This window comes from Trachypithecus francoisi, unplaced genomic scaffold (genome assembly GCF_009764315.1).
Source record: "Trachypithecus francoisi isolate TF-2019V2 unplaced genomic scaffold, Tfra_2.0 Lachesis_group0, whole genome shotgun sequence".
In the NCBI taxonomy this organism is placed as follows: Eukaryota; Metazoa; Chordata; class Mammalia; order Primates; family Cercopithecidae; genus Trachypithecus; species Trachypithecus francoisi.
This window is the reverse complement of record NW_022681453.1, coordinates 46791306-46809735: the sequence shown is the minus strand read 5'-3', so window position 1 is coordinate 46809735 and position 18430 is coordinate 46791306. Positions and strand designations below refer to the sequence as shown.

The 18430-nt window shown below is 42.9% G+C and overlaps 1 protein-coding gene across 3 annotated transcripts in view; it reads left to right on the top strand.

Moving 5' to 3' along the window:
* Nucleotides 1–6567, top strand: part of IL5RA (interleukin 5 receptor subunit alpha) — a 40807-nt gene extending 34240 nt beyond the window's left edge. For all 3 annotated transcript variants that reach the window (XM_033210493.1, XM_033210492.1, XM_033210494.1), the window contains 2 exons: nt 1459–1543; nt 5942–6567. In XM_033210493.1, the coding sequence (XP_033066384.1) occupies nt 1459–1543; nt 5942–6028 (172 nt within the window). In that variant the 3' untranslated portion in view covers nt 6029–6567. The remainder of the gene's footprint in view (nt 1–1458; nt 1544–5941) is intronic.
* The last annotated feature ends 11863 nt before the right edge of the window (nt 6568–18430 follow it).

The following is an 18430-nucleotide window of genomic DNA, read 5'->3' as shown; positions in this document are numbered from 1 at the left end:
CTTGAAGTTGTCGACAGCTTTTAATATCTGTGAAGGTTTCTACTTGCAGGGTCTTTTGATTCCTTCTCAGTCTTCCACTCAGTCCTTGGCTGTCTTGGGTAAGCTGTCGGCATAGGCTTTTCACAGCTTAGGAAGGTTAAAATCACCAGAATGCCTGCACATCATTATCCTCAACTATCATGTCACCAGGCCCCTGAATGGCTGATGGCTATTAGGTCAAACACAGATTCTAGAAATCGCATGTGGATCTGTGTCCTATCCTAGAGTCTGCAAATAGCCCATAAGTACCCCTTACCCATTTTAGCATTCAGCAAGGCACAAGACCTTTTAGGAGACTTAAAACATGTTTTGTCTTGGCCCTTTCATAATTTAGAAAATGAGTTTTATAAGGGCTGGGCGCGGTGGCTAACACCTGTAATTCCAGCACTTTAGGAGGCCACGGTGGGCAGATCATGAGGTCAGGAGATCGAGACCATCCTGGCTAATGTGGTGAAACCCATCTCTACTAAAAATACAAAAAAGTAGCCGGGCGTGGTGGTACACACCTGTAGTCCCAGCTACTCGGAAGGCTGAGGCAGGAGAATCGCTTGAACCTGGGAAGTGGAGGTTGTAGTGAGCCAAGATCGCACCACTGCACTCCAGCCTGGGCAACAGAGTGAGACTCCATCTCAAAAAACAAAAAACAAAAAAAAAAAAAAGAAAAAAAATGACTTTTCTATTAAACAGCTTTACTATATTATAAACGTTATATTTAGATGGCATCTACAGGTTGGGGGAAGGCAGTACAAAGGAGATGAAAAGCAAATAAACTCGGCTGGGGATGGTGACTCACATCTGCAATCTCAGTACTTTGGGAGGCCGAGGCTGGAAGATCACTTGAGGTCAAGAGTTTGAGACCAGCCTGGGCAATGTGGTGAAACCCTGTCTCTTCAAAAAATACAAAAATTAGCTGAGCGCGGTGGCATGTGCCTGTAGTCCCAGCTACTCAGGAGGCTGAGGCAGGAGAATTGCTTGAGCCCAAGAGATGGAGGTTGCAATGAGCCGTGATGGTGTCACTGCACTCCAGCCTGGGTGACAGAGCAAGACACTGTCTCAAAAAAAACAAAAGTAAGTAAACTCTGTGAGTAAACACAGTTGAGGAAGGAATGCTTCAATCAGCATTGCAGGAAACGGCACACCACCACACACTTGAAAGTTCATTTTGAGAGATTAGGCCTCGTAACACCCACTGACACAAAGCAGTTTCTCATTTGGTTTTCCCTGGATGACTCAGAAGCCACAGCAAAGCCTTGTGGTACCCACAGTCTTCACCTATAATTTTGGAAGTCCTGGTACATAAAGATTTTGAATTTACAAAACAGCAGGTTCTAGAATTAACCAGGTCAATTTTTCGAGTAGGTATTTAGAGACAAAAGATATACTCATGCTCACCTAATTCCTTCTTTACTCCGTTTTCAGATGTCGTTTATGGATCAAGTTGTTTCCACCAATTCCAGCACCAAAAAGTAGTATCAAAGATCTCTTTGTAACCGCTAACTATGAGGTAATATTGAAAGTTCTTATGATATGCCATGTGTCCAGGATTGAGTCCCCTGGGATCTGTCATTGGGTTTAGTTTTCTATATTATAAGGCAGGGCTTTTACTCAGAAGTCCAGGAGCATTTCTGTTGCTTCAGTCATTCTATTCTTTGGCTGATTCAGTTGTTTGTATTTTTTATGAATGGGGTCTTGCTATGTTGCCCAGGCTGGTCTCAAACACCTGGGTCTAAGCGATCCTCCCACCTCAGCCTCCCAAGCAGGTGGAACTACAGAAGCATGCCACCATGCCTGCTTGCCTGATTGTTTTATTATGCATGTTCATTACTGTTTTGACATATTGGAAAGGTACTGAGTTACAAGTGTTCTTTCCAGTTAGTCTTAAATTTTAATTTCATATCAGCCATTCCTTAACTGACTTTGGACAATCTCTTCAGCCCTATGAGTTTTGAATTTCTTTCTGGTATAATAAGGGACACAGATGAGATTGTACAATGTTCTGCTTAGCTCTAATGTTTTAAGACTCCATGTTTCCACATGAGTATCTTAGTTAATAGAGAATTTTCAGAGGGAACTTTAGCTCTTTAGTATAAAAAAGACTATAGAAAAGGCAAATTATTTCACCCAATATGCATTTTCTTAGGTCTGTTCACCATTCAGAGCACTTAGGTTCAGCCCAGTGGTCACTTACTTATGGCTATTCAGTTGTTCCAGCATCATTTGTTGAAGTAAATAATCCTTTCCCCATTGACTTGTCTTGGCATTTCTGCTGGAAATTAGTTGCTATATATAGTTGGGTCTATTTCTGGAGTATCCGTTTGGTTTTATTGATCTATTTGTCTGTCTTTATGCCAATACAATACTGTCTTGATTACTGCAGCTTTATTATAAACCATGAGACCATTTGTGTAAGGCCCAAAAGTTTTTAATAAGTTGTTTTGGTTATTCTAGGTCCTCTGCATTTTCATATACATCTTAGATTCAGCTGGTAATTTTCTACAAAAATAGGTAGCTGGGATTTGGGGTGATATTGTGTTGCGTTATAAGTTAATTTGGGGAAAAGTGACATCTTAATAATAAGAAGTCTTCTTATCTATAAACATAGCATATCACTCCATTTATTTAGGCTTTCTTTAACTTCTCTCAGCAATGGTTTGTGATTTTTCAGTGTATAATTATTGCACTTTGTCAAATTTATCCTTAAAGTGAACAGTTATTTAGATCAGGGCTCAACACACTTTTTCTGTAAAGGGCCAGGTAGTAAATATTTGAGGGACAAATGGTTTCTGTTTCAACTCAACTCTGCCATTGTAGTGTGAAAGTAGCCACAGAAAATGTGCTAATGAATGAGTGTGGCTGTGCTCCAGTAAAACTTCATTTACAAAAACAGGCAACAAGCCAGATTTGGCCTGTGGCTGTAATTTGCCAATCCTTGATTTAGATCAAACAATTTTCTTAGCAAATTTAGGTTTCTCTCAAATGAAGTAACCCATGATTGGATGAACCACCAAGAAAGGGTTCATAGAAAAACTCACCAAAATGATTAATTTCAATAAGTAGTGAACATTCCTTAGCATTTGCAGTTTGAGTATTGGAAGGATTTATAGACAGTTATAGTTACCGGCTGACTGAAGTAGAGAATGGAGCCTGGCAAAAGAATCATTCTGCCCATGGTTGGATCCTTGTGTTCTCCTTTATCAGGGGAATGGCCCATCTGCTCTTGTTCACTGAGTTCTTTGGGAAGAAGAGTAGACCCCAAGGTGGAGCTTTAGTGCTGGTTCTGGATGTGTGCTGCCAGTCCCTCCTTTCTCTAGCACACTCACTCCTAAGTAAACACATCTGGTTTTGTGTGTTTGTTTGTTTGTTTGAGATTGAGTCTCGATTTGTCATCCAAGCTGGAGTGCAGTGGAGCCATCTTGGCTCGCTGCAACCTCCCCCTCCTGGGTTTAAGTGATTCTCCTGCCTCAGCCTCCCGAGTAACTGGGATTACAGGTACCTGACACCACGCCCAGCTCATTTTTGTAGTTTTAGTAGAGATAGGGTTACGCCATGTTGGCCAGGCTGGTCTTGAACTCCTGACCTCAAGTGATCCAGCCTCCCAAAGTGCTGGGATTACAGGCGTGAGCCACTGTACCCAGCCCACATCTAGTTTAAGCAGCCAAGTAAAGTCATTTGTCCCAGCCTCTTAATGGAACATCTTAATGCTGGTATCTAATTTCCTTACAGAGCCCTGAAAGATTTCCTTTAATATTCCAAAGTTGGTGAAATAAACTGGTTTAAGAGCTTATTGTATAAGGTTGTGATTTGTTGTTAATTAAAATCAAGTCAAGTGTGTAAAATAACAACTTGGGGCAGACAAGCTGGTTTCAGAATAAGCAGAGGATGAATGTCAGCACTGAACAGCGCCTGGCTTCTCAGGACAACTTACTCTCTTCTCACATTGCAGAGTTTCACATAAAAACAGAGCAGTTAGAGACTGAGAGAAGAAAGAAAGAGCGCATGGGATGGGGGAAATGAAGTACAGCCTGGTGCTGTGGGCCCTGTGGCCTACATTCTTCACCTGAGAGAGGATGAGAGCGAGTGCAGAGCTGCCTACAGCTGGGCCCCATGAGGCCATGCACAGCCTCCACCTCCAAGGACAAAAGCCATCCAACCCATTCTCAGAGGCTGTGCTGTGCTACAAGGGTGACAAGAGGCCACGCTGGTGCTATGGGTAGCCGCTGGGAAATGTTTGGCTAGTGGGAAAGGAAACCCTCTGCTTTTCATGGTAATGTGCACCTCTGAGCTTGGGGTGGGTGCCCAAAGTCCCAGGACTTAGAGGACTCCTAGAAGCAAGTTTTTGCTTGTTCAGACCTCAGTTAGAAATTTAGACATCAGTGAAGGGACGGGCTCAGTGGCTCATGCCTGTAATCCCAGCACTTTGAGAGGCCATGACGGGCAGATCACTTGAGCTCACAAGTTTGAAACCAGCCTGGCCAACATGGCAAAACTCCATCTCTACAAAAAATTAAAAAATTACTCAGGCATGGTGGTGCACACCTGTAGTCCCAGCTACTCAGGAGGCTGAGGTGGGAAGATGGCTTGAGCCCAGGAGGCGGAGGTTTCAGTGAGCTGAGATTGTGCCACTGCACTGCAGCTTGGGTGATGGAGTCAGAACTTGTCATAAATAAATAAATAAATAAACGTACTGTGAAGGAAGAAACTTGGCCTTTAGCAGTAAAAAAGAAAGGCTTATTCTAAAAAATCAAATCCTGAGCTTTCTGATGATTTACTGACTCAGATACTTTTTGTAGAGACAAGGTCTCAATAGGCTGGTCTCCAACTCCTGGGCTCAAGCTGTGTGCCTGCTTCAGCCTCCCAAAGTGTTGGGATTACAGGCATGAGCCGCAGCGCCCGACCTGAGCTTTCAATTTATGAGACTGGTTTCCAGGTGTTCCTTATTTCTACAATGGCAACCAGAGAGGGTTCCTCCCCCAATTAGTTTGCCTGTAAACTATTAAAGGTAAAATGGATAAAAGCAGGAGCCATGCCTGCTGTGTCCATCAGTGAATTCCCAAGACACGGCACTGTGGCTAGTGTGGAGCAGGTAGTAAAAAATATGTTGGATGAGTAAATGAAGTAAAGGAATAGGATCTCTTACAGGCAATTTTATTTTTGTTACCAATTTTCCAAATATTATCAGTATTATTCATTATAGCCAAAATGGGTCAGAACTGTCCAAAGTTAGGGGGATACTATAGTAAATTATGGATGGAATTATGATGCAGCTATCAAAAGTGGTGCCACCAAAGCACATTTAACAATGTAATTTACAATCAGTAATGTCAGAGAGAAAGAAATCAATTTTTAAAGACGTGTATCCAGCTGGGTGTGGTGGCTCATGCCTGTAATCCCAGCATTTTGGGAGGCTGAGGCGGGGGGATCACAAGATCAAAAGTTCGAGACCAGCCTGGTCAACATGGTGAAACCCCTTTTCTACTAAAAATACGAAAATTAGCTGGGCATGGTGGCATGTGCTTGTTCCAGCTACTTGGGAGGCTGGGGCAGGAGGATTGCTTGAACCTGGGAGGTGGAGGTTGCAGTGAGCTGAGATCATGCCACTGCACTTCAGCCAGGGTGACAGAGTGAGACTCCGTCTGAAAAAAAAAAAAAGATATGTATCCATATGACTTCAAGTAAGTCTAAAGAAAACATTATGCCTAGAAAGAAAGGCTTAGGAGAAGCAGTGGGCTGTGTTTGTGTATGGCTAGGTATTTTCTTCTTTCCACTTTATTTTTCACATCTTCTTCAGTGAACATTTACTATTTTTATTTAAAAAATAATAGACTTAAAGCCAAGTGTAAAGATTTCAAAGAACCCAAAAGTGCTCTAAAAGACATCTAAGGAAAGATGATTTGTTTTGCAGAAAGCTGGTTCCGTTGAGACAGAAATTGAAGTCATCAGTTATATAGAGAAGCCTGGAGTTGAGACCCTGGAGGATTCTGTGTTTTGACTGCCACTGTGGCATCCTCTGATGAACTCACACACACATGCCTCAGTGAAAAGAACAGGGATGCTGGTTCTTGGCTAAGAGGTGTTCAGAATTTATGGAATACTCAATTTAGCTGCGAAGCAATACACACAGACACGTCAGTCTTATATCCCTTAAAAGTATGGATACTTCATCAAAATCTCCTCGCCCACAGCAAAGAAGTTGATTCGTCCAAGCATTTTGCCATGTTTTTTCTCACCACTCCGAACAGGGTAACACCTCCTTACCTGCCGATCTTTGCAATTTGCTTGACTTACCTCAAACTTTTCTTGCACAAGAGACAGCTTTTAAGGCTAATGTCCAGCTGTCTTTACTTCTGGCAGTGCCCGTTTGGTTGTTTAAGCTGCCAATGGTAGCACTCAGCTACCATCTGAGGAAGAAAGCATTTTGTACCAGCTTGGAGTGAATCATGAACTTGGATTCAAGACTATCTTTTCTATAGCAAGTGAGAGCCACAAATTCTTCACCCCCCTACATTATAGAATGATCTTTTTATAGGTAGAGAGAGAGAGAGAGAGAGAGGAGAGAGAGAGAGAGAGAGTGTGTGTGTGTGTGTGTGTGTGTGTGTGAGAGAGAGAGAGAGAGAGAAATTATCTCAAGCTCCAGAGTCCTGATCCAGGATACATCATTTGAAACCAACTAATTTAAAAGCATAATATAGCTAAGATATCACCCCATATTAAGAGAGAGGACAGGATTTCGTTCAAATATTACATTCTTGAAGGAAGACTTAATATTCTGGAAATATGCTGAGAAAGTCATTGAGCATAATTCAATCATGAAAGGGATCACTGAATCAAGAAGGAACTTTCTGAAGAGACATTTGCTGCCAAAGGCTTCAGAGCAACTCAAGTAATGCCAGGTCAATCCTAGTCTCTCAAGTTTGGAAAGGTTTCTACAAGGCCATCCCATCAAATATCCCAATCTATACAGAAGTTCTTCTTCCTAACATCTTCACATATGAGTCTGCATCCAGATTGGAGGCCTTGGTGATGGGTGATGAACTACAGGTGGAACCAAGTACAGGTGTGTCCTGGGCAGAGATGAGCCAGAGGAAGGAACCCAAACAGTGCTGATTCTACATGGCCCTGAGTCAGGAAGCTGAAGGCTGAGAAAGGAGGTAACAGTGCCCAGAATTCCCACATGGCACACTCTTTAAATGCTTTCTGGAGTTGTTTTAGTCAGTTTTGATCCATCAGTGGGGACACATTGATCACCATATATTTCCAGGTTTGTTTTCTTAACTATAATTATCCACTATAACTAGCAGAGGGTTGAACCCTGGGTAATAGGCACAGAGACGTCTTAAATCTTGACAAGCCTGAACTGTCTTATAGTGATCTGTATTACTGTTCCATTTTATAGTTGCAGTTACTAAGGTTCGGAGAAGTTGATAGGAAATGGCATAGTGAGGAGTTGAATACCAGGCTCAGGGGAAAGTGACCCCAGAAATGTGGGGAGGAGTGTCAGGGAAAGCTGAGGCCTGCTTAGGGGTGTGGCTGAGAAGGCAAGGCCCATGGAGGTGGTGCAATAATTGGCAAAATGTTTAAAATGTTTGGTCACTTGAATGATTCAGAATCTCAGACGTGCTTTTGTTGTTGTTGTTGTTGGGGGTGGGTGGAGACAATCTTGCTCTGTCACCCAGGCTAGAGTGTAGTGATGTGATCTGAGCTCACTGCAACCTCCCTCTCCTGGGCTCAAACCATCCTCCTCCCTCAGCCTCCCAAGTAGCTGGGACTACAGGTGCATACCACCATGCCCAGCTAATTTTTGTATTTTTTTTTTTTGTAGAGATGGGGTTTTGCCATGCTGTCTAGGTTGGTCTCAAACTCCTGGGCTCAAGCGATACACCAGCCTCAGCCTTCCAAAGTATTGGGATTATAGGCATGAGCCACCATTCCTGGCCAGGAAACTGTATTTTTAATGAACACCTTAAGTCAGAATCAGAGGCACCTGGAGGGCTCATTAAGACACAGAGGAGCAGGCTCCATTCTTAGAGTCTCTAATTGAATAGGTGTGGGTGGGGTCTGAAAAATCTGCAGTTCTAACAAGTTCTCAGGTGATGCCAATGCTGCTGGTCTCCAGAACACACTCGGAGAACTGCTGCTCCGGGAGAGTCTTATGAATACCAAAATTTGAAAATCAGCCGCTGAAGGAAGAAGTGACAGAAGGGCCTGTCCCCAGAAATCTGTCCTTTTGGGGAGGCTTGAAGCACCCTGTCTGATCTCTTTCAAACCAGAACCTAGACAGTCGGCACTGTGGAAGCTGCCTCTGCTTAGGAGGCAGGAACAGAAGCAGGGAGCTCCCCCCCACAAAGGTGGCCGGCTCTTCAGTGCTTGGTGTGGTGCTCGCTTCAGAGACTCCTCCCTCCAACTCAGCAGCCGTCAGAGACTCCTCCCTCCAACTCAGCAGCCGTCAGAGACTCCTCCCTCCAACTCAGCAGCCGTCAGAGACTCCTCCCTCCAACTCAGCAGCCGTAGATCACCTGCGCTCTGTGCAGCTCCTTGCCACACTTCCCTGAGCTGGTACCATTATCTGGCCCTTGGTATATGTGTTTCAGGAGCAACACGAAGTAGCCCATGTGGCCTCCTTGCTGGACTGGGAACTTCTTCCTCCCTTCTTGCCTTGTGGAACTCATAGTCATTCTTTGGGAACCCATAATCATCATCACTTCTTCCATGAAGCCTTCAAAAGCAGAGTTTGTTGATCCCACCTCTGGATTCTCATTCTGGGCCTCATCCAGATTGAGAGCATCGCCATGTTGGAGCTACTGCATTGCAGGATATACCATTAACAGCTGGGAGGCCTCCCCTCTAGACTGAGTTCCAGGAGGATGGAGCTTGTGTGAAATATGTCTTTTTATCTGCAGTGTCTAGGACAGTATCTGACCTAAGAAAATATGTTTCTTAAGCCCTCTGTCAGCCCTGATACGGCACCTTGTATATAGGTTAGACTGAACAGTATTTGGCAGAGATCCTCAAGGCCTACAATAATAACATGGGGAGGAAGCTGGGTGTCTAACAACAATGTGGTTAGAAGCAACCAGGAGACACATGTGCCTAACCATTGGGCTACTGTGACCTGGATGTTTTTGCTGCCAAAGTATCTAAATGGTTATGTATAAATTGCTGTGTAAGAGGCGTTTCAGAAGTGGCTCATTTTGAGTGGTCTATACTGTTCTCACTAGCCTTGTCACGGCAAGTCAACGAGTTTGAAATTCACTTAACAGTAAACACCATCAGCGACAGGTTGATGTAAGGTAACGTCATGGTATCGGCTCCCATCTCTTGCCATCTCCCACTAGGACAGGGTAGAGAGTCACTTTTCTCCTAGAGACTCCATGGCCACAGGATCAGAACAAACATGCTTTTCCAAGATATCCGTTCCAATAGGGATTTTAGCCCAGTTTCTTTCCTTGGCATTTGGAATTCACTGCGTGCAGCATGGGGGGAGTGCTGGAGAGACGGGAGGGTGAAGGTCGTGTTTGCCAATAGCCAGACCACCTGAGCCTCATTGAAATGCCTCAGACCTCAAGCTATTCATGCAGGCTGGGGAAGAATCCATGTGGGCAAAGAACATCCTGATTAAAAATGCAAACGTTTTCATGGTGAGACTTATATGTGTCAGGACCATCTGCTGGTGGAATTAATAAGCCTTAGGTGCTAATTTGTTAAAGAAAAAGTAGATATCTGGAAGTGAGAACAGAGAACTGAAAACAATCTTTGATGGCACAAGTAAAGGTGAAAAATCTAATTAGAATAGGACTTGGTGCTAGCCTAAGGACTGTAGCTATTCCTGCTTCTACATCCTTCAAATTGAGTACCAGGGTGCAAAGTTTTTGAAAACCATTTCTTTCTTTGGAATTTTGCATTGTACTAAAAGACAATTTTATTTCCTGTTTTGTAGGTAATAGATGTGAATATAAGTATTTCAAAATGAGAACTATTAAACATAAATGACAGTGAATTGTCTAAGTCTGCAATTAAAGAGTGGGTACATTTCTTATTTTTCCCCTATATTCCCCTTCTCTGTCCCCACTATTGTCTTCCCCCATCTCTCAGCTAGGACTATTACAGTAGCCACTGAACTGAACTCATATTTCCTCCCTTTGAAAGATCAATGTAAAAGGCACATCTGCCTATATAACTCCCCATCATCTTCAAGTTAAAGCTTCTTTTAAGGCAAAGTCCACTATGACTCAGCTCCTTACTAGCTCTCCAGCCACACACCCAAATACTCCTACCTCAATTTTCACCAACGTGCTGATTATTTCCCTGTAGCTCCATGCTATTGCATCACTCCATGCCTCTGCCAAAACTTTCTCTGGTGGAAAAAGCCTTTTCAACCTCTTTTCGTTTTGTTGACATTTTGATTTATCTTCTAAGTCTCGGCTCTTTGCCACCTAAAAGTCTTTGCTCAACTTCCAGTTTGAATTAAGTGTCCCTCTATGTTCCTTCTGTTTAATTCTATCAGTGATTGGACTTTTTTTTTTTTTTTTTGAGATGGAGTCTGGCTCTGTGGCCCAGGCTGGAGTATAGTGGCACCATCTTGGTTCACTGCAAGCTCCTGCCTCAGCCTCCCATGTAGCTGGGACTACAGGCGCGTGCCACCCCACCCGGCTAATTTTTATATTTTTAGTAGAGACGAGTTTTCACCATGTTGGCCAGGATGGTCTCGATTTCTTGATCTCGTGATCCACCCGCCTCGGCCTCCCAAAGTGCTGGGATTACAGGCGTGAGCCACTGCGCCTGGCTTGGACTCTTTAACAATCCTCTGTCTCATTTCCAGTGTAAACACTCTGAGGTCAAGAGCAGTCTCTACTTTATCTTTGTCTCCATAAGCCCCAAGTAGGAACCGACTGCTGGCTGAGTTTAACCAGACCAAGGAAAAGGAAGTGAGCTTATTAAATGTTTACCAGAATAGAAAACAATATAGATTCTAAAGAACTAAGTTCTAATGGTAGGTTCATTTATTAATGTGTGGTTATAGCAGAAGTTAAATTGTTACTGGAGCTTAAATTAATGAAGTAATAAAAACTCACAGTTTGTGTGATGCTCGTCTCAGAAACGCTGCCCTCCACCTCAGCTGCTACCAAACACCTGGGCTCCTCCCAGCTCCCTCGCACCTCCCAGCCGGCACCACCCACCATTTGGCTCTCAGTAGACATCTGCGTTAGTTGTCAGGAGCAACACAAAGCCGACCATATGGCCCATGTGCGTGATTTTAAAGTTCTAGCGGACCCTTTTCAACTTGAAGGTGTCTTATTAGGTTTGTTTCATGTATTAAAATTAAAAGCAAAGATTTGTCCCTGCCAAGTAATAAACTGAAAGAACACATAAACCCGAAGGGAAAATTGCAATAACGAAATCAACAATAAAGTACTGCTGTCGTAGTTTAAAGGTCGGCAAGCTGCTGCTGCCTTTTTTTTTTTTTTTTTAAGGCGGGGTCTCCTGTCTCACCCAGGCTGGAAAGGCCGGAGTGCAGTGCCATGATCACGGTTCACTCCAGCCTCGACCTCCTGGGCTCAAGCGATCCTCCTCCCATGTCAGCCTCTCCAGTAGCTGGGACCACATGGGTGTGCCACCATGTCCAGCTAATTTATAAAATTTTTTTGTAGACACAGGGTCTCCCATGTTGCTCAGGCTGGTCTTGAACTACTGGGCTAAATCGATCATCCAGCCTTGGCCTCCCAAAATGATGGGATTACAGGCATGAGCCACTATCCTTGGTCAGCAAACATCTTCTTAAAGGACTAGATAGTAAATATTTTCAGCTTTGAAGACCATATGGTCTTTGAGGCAGATACTCAGTTCTGCCATGATAACACAGAAGTGGCCATTGGCAGTATATCAATCAGTGTGGCTATGTTGCAATAAATCTTTATTTACAAAAAAAGCAGGCAATGAGCTAGATTTTCCCAGAAGGCCAATATTTACACATGGCTTCATGTATTCAAAATATATGTAAATGTGTTTTCTTTTTTTTTTTTTAAGAAAAGCAACCAATTTGAGAAAATAACAATCACGTTTAATCAAATAAAAATCATCACGGGTGATCAATGGTAAAAAAAAAATGTGTTTGACTGAACTTAACCTCATTATAAGTAGGTTTTGCAAGAAACACAAGTCCAGCATTCTGTTCATACTTTTATCTGTCACACTATTCACAACATCCTTTAGTAAGTGTATTTCTGTCTCCTTCAGTGAACCAGGAGGGAAGCCTTAACCCTATTTATCTCAGTTTCTCCAGTGCCCAGCGAGTGCTTGACACACAGTACGCACTCAATATCTTATTTGTTAACCACTAAATTCAAGAGGCCCAATTCTAACTGCCAGTTATTTGGTCTTGGATATTTAGTCCCAACATTGTAGTTGATAAATGATGCATCCACTACATAGTTTTCCAAGTAGCTGTGCTGTGGCTTATGTTCTTGGCAACAAGCCCATTGTTTTTAACCCTTCAGAATATTTCTGGAATCCCTTCCACCTTCTTTAACACCTTCTTGCCACATAACGTGGGCCTTTGCTGGGGAAAGATTCCCATGTCTTAAAACTCTTTTCTGGGCTGGGTGCGGTGCCTCACGCCTGTAATCCTAGCACTTTGGGAGGCTGAGGCGGGTGGATCACCTGAAAGCAGGAGTTCGAGACCAGCCTGACCAACGTGGAGAAACTCGTCTCTATTAAAAATACAAAATTAGCCAGGCATGGCGGTGCATGCTTGTAATGCCAGCTACTCAGGACGCTGAGGCAGGAGAATCACTTGAACCCAGGAGGCGGAAGTTGCAGTGAGCCGAGATTGCGCCATTGCACGCCAGCCTGCGCAACAAGAGCAAAACTCTGTCTTTAAAACAAAAACAAAAACAAAACTTCTTTTCTGACAGCTCTAAGAGGAACTTCACCCACCAGCCCTGTCTCTCTGGACACACACACATCCCATCCTCACACCATCCAAGGAAAAGTGGGAAGGAGAGTTCAGCAAACGAAACAGAACTCAAAACAACAAACTTCAGGTCTCGCCCTCAGAGTCATTGACCTTCAGAGATCTGACAACACATCAGCAAGACCCTGAAATTTTGAATTACAAATTAATTACCTCAATGAGGGTAATGACGAACTCCTGGTGTAAGGTTGCCAGATTTAGCAAATAAAAATAAGAGGCTCAGTTAAATTTGAATTTCAAATAAATATCACATTGGATGGGACATACTTATATAGAGAAGCATAACTTTTTTTTTTTAATCTGAAATCCAAGTTTAATGGGTCCTCTCCTATTTTATTGGGTAATCTTGATCTTGCAGGGTAGCCGGAGTTTAAAGAAACAGCTCTAAGACACCCAAAGTCAAGGACAACGAACATGCAAAAAACAACATTTGCAGTCAAGGAAAGAGAAGCAGAGAAATCATCCCACTTGAGCCTCAAGCTCATGACTGCCTTTTCTTCTTGTTGCTTATGGGAACCGGTATCTATCTATTTATCTACCTATCTACCTTATTGTTTATATGTCATCTATTTACAGATAGAGACATCTAATGTTTTGGAGTAGGCCCTAAACCCAAGCCACCAGCATTTCAATTCCTGGCCTCTCTGATCAGCTGTGTGATCAGGGACAATGTGAACCTCTCAACCTCAATCCTCTGTGTCTAAAATAGGAATAATAAATGGTAACTAAATCAGCAGGTTGATTTGCACTGAGACTGGCACATATTATAAGCATAATCACTGTTTACTATTATTATTATCATTGCATTTCTCTGTATTGTGACAAAATACTGTTACTGATACCTTGGCTCCCTCACATACATCTGAATGCCACATCATTCTTCTGTGCCCAGAATTGTGCCTGGTACAGAGAGGGCTGCCAATAGTCCCTTGCTGAATAACTACAACCCTATCCCATTCCTCCAGATGGCTGTGCCCTGGGCCTGGCCAGCACTCAGAACTTCTCCACCTCTAGCATTGGAACCTCAGACATCTCACCCTTCTACCTCACCATTTCCTCTGGCCTATCTATTTGTCCTATAATGTTCTCTAGTTGAACTTCAGAGTCTAGTTCCTTACTCCACCCTGTCCTTTCTCTAAGTACTTATTTCTACGTGTGTGAAATGCATTAACTTACGAGTTTAAGTTCTAAATTCTAGTATTTTTTTTTTTTTGAGACAGAGTCTTGCTCTGTTGCCCAGGCTAGAGTGCAGTGGGGCAATCTCGGCTCACCACAACCTCTGCCTCCTGGGTTCAAGCAATCTTCCTGCCTCAGCCTCCCGAGTCACTGGGACTACAAGCATGCTCCACCATACCCAGCTAATTTTTGTATTTTTAGTAGAAACTGGTTTTCACCATGTTGGCCAGGCTGGTCTCGAACTCCTGACCTTGTGATCCCCCGACCTTGGCCTCCCAAAGTGCTGGGATTACAGGTGTGAGCCACCATGCCCAGTCCTGACTTTCTAATTGTCTTTGTTACTTTGGGCTTCTATATAACCTCTTTATTTCCATTTCATAAATAAAAAAGGAGTAAAAACCTGTGTCTTCCTCCTTATTAATGTGAAAAGCACTTTGAAAACTAGAAAAAAAATTAAAGATATGACTATTTGTTAAAGTCCTAAGACCTACATATTTCCTGATATAGTCTGTGTTATTCATAACAATTAATAAGGATATGTGGCAAACACCCAGTTTACAGAGAATGGGGATATCACATGTAATCACATCTATATTTAAGTAGCTCAGCCTTCCAATTTCCAGACTTTCAGATCGATCATATGGTTGACCTTTTTTAAAAAAAGCTTTCTCTCTATGTGATCTATATCATTAGAGCTCTGCTAATCTGCCACAGTCCATAACTGCTGGTGATAAAGGATAGAGGCCAATTTTATTTAAACTGCGATCTCTGTTGAGTATTGTAGTTTACAGTTGAGTTGCAGAGCTGGAACATTTAATCTGCATGGCCCATTTAGCACAAGGGGAAAAGGGGCCTCTGCAGAATGGGCAGCCTGACTTGCATTTAGTAATCACACTCTGGCAGGGGGCCTGAGGAAGTCACAGGAAATGGGGCCAGATATTCTCCTCCCTCTAGGTCTGAGATGGGGGCAACACAGGCCTGGTGCCCGGGAGCACAATGAGGAATCACACCAGATGCCAACGCTGAGGTGCTCTGTGTCTACTATAAGGGGGAAGACACCAACAAAAATGATTTAAATACAAGGTTCAAAGGGATGACTGACATGAGTGGGTACTGACCCCCATCCCCTGGAGGTTGGAGAAATGCAAGGTCAGTTCCAGATGGGGAAGCTGAGGGAGGCTTTATGCAAAACCTGGCATCTGAATGGGAACCCTACTGCCTAAGTTTGAACTAGCTGATTATATGATAAAAATTATCGAATATTAAAATTTATATTAAGAAATGATCATGTTTAAATAAAAGGTGATAATGAATATGCCAGCTGAGTTCTACTCATTTTGGTGACGAGAAGCATCCACATCCTACCTCTGGGGTTCTGGTAAAGTTCCTTGAGAAAAGGAACAATAACGGATGATAAAATCATCACTGTTTGGAGAGCCAGGCATTTAGAGTTTTACAAACTTTATCCTTCCTAATAAGTAGCAAATCGTTACAATGCACCCCAGGCAGTCAAACTCTGGGATCCACATTCTTAGTCTCTGTATTAGGTTGCCTTTGTAAGGCCTCAGTGTCTGGCATTTTGTAATGGAAAAATCTGGGGTATGTCCACAGATTGACAATAAGTCCTTGATTTTAAAGGCTTGCCTTTCAAATCACTATGGTTGGCCACATAACGTTTTTAGCCAGAACATTTTGCTAATTATAACAACAGGAAAATAACAGTCACTTCCTGATTATAAGTGTTAATGGAGGAGAACAGTAGCATCGATAATCCAATGTAGTGAACAAAAATCACCTGTTGGTTGATTACATTAGATTACTTTAAAAACGGCATGACATTTTTGTTGCTAATTATGTGCTATTTGTATACTTTTTATAACAACATTTTTTGGCATTTTCGTAGTGAGGCAAGGTGGTGGAAGAGACTGGGAAAAGGTTAATCAGGATTTAACATTGCCTCTTGGATATAAACAACCACAATCTTGATGTTGGGAATAACACAATCATTTTATCTTAATATCAAAGCCTATGTACCTCCCACCTCACAGGCTGGAAGAATTGAGAGTTTACCTGAGAAATGAAGCTTATCATCCACGTCTTCTGCGCCCATGGAAATGTGCTGCTTTGTATGTAGCATGTGTGGGCTCCACAGAAAGTAGGTACACTGAGAGAATCCAAATATCTGGCAGAATAGAATTTCCTTTCATACAGTTAAATCACAAGTGGATTCCACATACAAAAAAAGAGGGTAAGAGTAGGCACTTGGAAAGGTTAAACAAGCAAAGCAAATTTTCCTAGTGCTCCTCCTTCAGAAAAAAATCTCAAGCAGTAATATATTCATTCCACTCGAGTGTATTACTCGGGCTAAGGGCGGAAGAAAGTCCCCTTGGCTGGCTAAGCATGGAAAATCTGTTACTTATACCAACCCAGCATTTCTTTTCTTACCTTTGGAAAACAGCAACTTAATTTTCCTTTATCCCTCCCCTATGAGTATAGGCTTAGTCTGATCAAGGTACTCTGGCTGTGCAACTCAAATGGAACTGATCACTTTCCCAGGAATCTGAATATTGAGCATAATGGCATCAACATTGGAAACAAAGCTGATTCATCCCCACAGTAGCACCCCAGAAAGACTTTAAAAGTCCCCACTGTCTGCACCCGCAGAGTGGCCTGGTTCTTATTCTCCTCAAGACTTGGTCCTTCAGTGTTTCCTTGGCTCATGTGATCTAACCTGTGTCATTCTAATTCCTTACTTTTTGTTTGCTCAAGTTACCCAGAGTTGTTTCTTTGCTTACAACCAGTGGACCCTACCTGAGGCAACCATGAAAGCCAAAAAATGAGACAAGCTTGGGTGGAGGTGCTTATGGTGCACTTTCTAAAACATCTTCAGCTCAGTTAGATTCAATTAATCCAGGACCTCATTTACCCGATGATGAAGCTGATTGGTCATATACTTCTTCCAGGCACAATGTTAGAAGCCAGGCCTTTTAACGCTTTTCAGCGTATCATGAAAGTAATGACACAGTCTTCCCTGGTTGGTTTGCTATGGCACACAGGCAGGCAACTGATGCAAAATGCTACTTCAAAGACCCCTTCATTCAATTAATCAGTGAGTATTTATTGCAAGGCACTGTGCTAGGCACTATGGAGAGTACATGGAAGATAAGACCAAAGTCCCTGCCCCCAAGGAGCTTACAATCTAGTTGGGAAGACAAGGCATACATACAAGAAAAGTAAGTAACAATACAGGAGTTAAATTAAAATGCAAGATAACAGTACAAGAGATTTCCAAAAGTAGTATCTGATTAATTACTAAATAAGCGGCATTGATAGGGGTTGCAGCTAATTCCGAGGAAGAATGTCATAAAGGACTGAAATATGGGAAGGCTTTGCAGACAAACTGGGGCTGGAGCTACTGTAGGACAGCTGGGATGTGGATGGGAGAGAAGGGTGGAGAGGGAATTTCAGGAAGGGGCAGCCACAAGACCAAAGGCACAGAGGTGAGACCAAAAGCAAGCAGTGTTCAAGGGTCAGGGAGGGCTTAGTGTGGCTGGATGCACAGTTAAATTGTTTTGGATTAAAAAGGGCCTTAAGGACCAGGTGTGGTGGCTCATGCCTGTAATCCCAACACTTTGGGAGGCCAAGACGGGCAGATCACTTGAGGTCAGGAGTTTGAGACCAGCCTGACTAATATGGTAAAACCTCGTCTCTACTAAAAATACACAAATTAGCCCAGTGGAGTGGTGGGCACCTGTAATCCCAGCTACTCGGGAGGCCGAGGCAGGAGAATCACTTGAACCCAGGACAGGAGGCGGAAGTTGCAGTGAGCTGAGATCGCAACATTGCACTCCAGCCCGGGTGACAGAGCAGGACTCCGTCTCAAAAAAAAAAAAAAAAAAAAAAAGAGCCTTCAATGCTCAAGTTTAGAACTTATCCTTTTGGAAATGGGGGCTGAGGGAAACAACACATATACTTACAGTAAATATACAAAAGACTTAGCTAATCAAGAGAAAATATTCAAGTCTCATCTTCAAGACATTTACTTGTGGATTAGGACCCTCTCTACTTCCAAAGAGGATTTGAAATCGTGTCTTCAGGGTTGTCAGTTCCAAAGGAATAGCTCTGGGTCATTTAGATTTGGGTAGAGACTTTTGAGTCCCTCTATGATCCCAAATTATAATTAGCACAAAGGTAAGCTAACAAATTCCCTGACAGGCAGGCAGGAAAAATGCTCCCAAAAGACAAGTA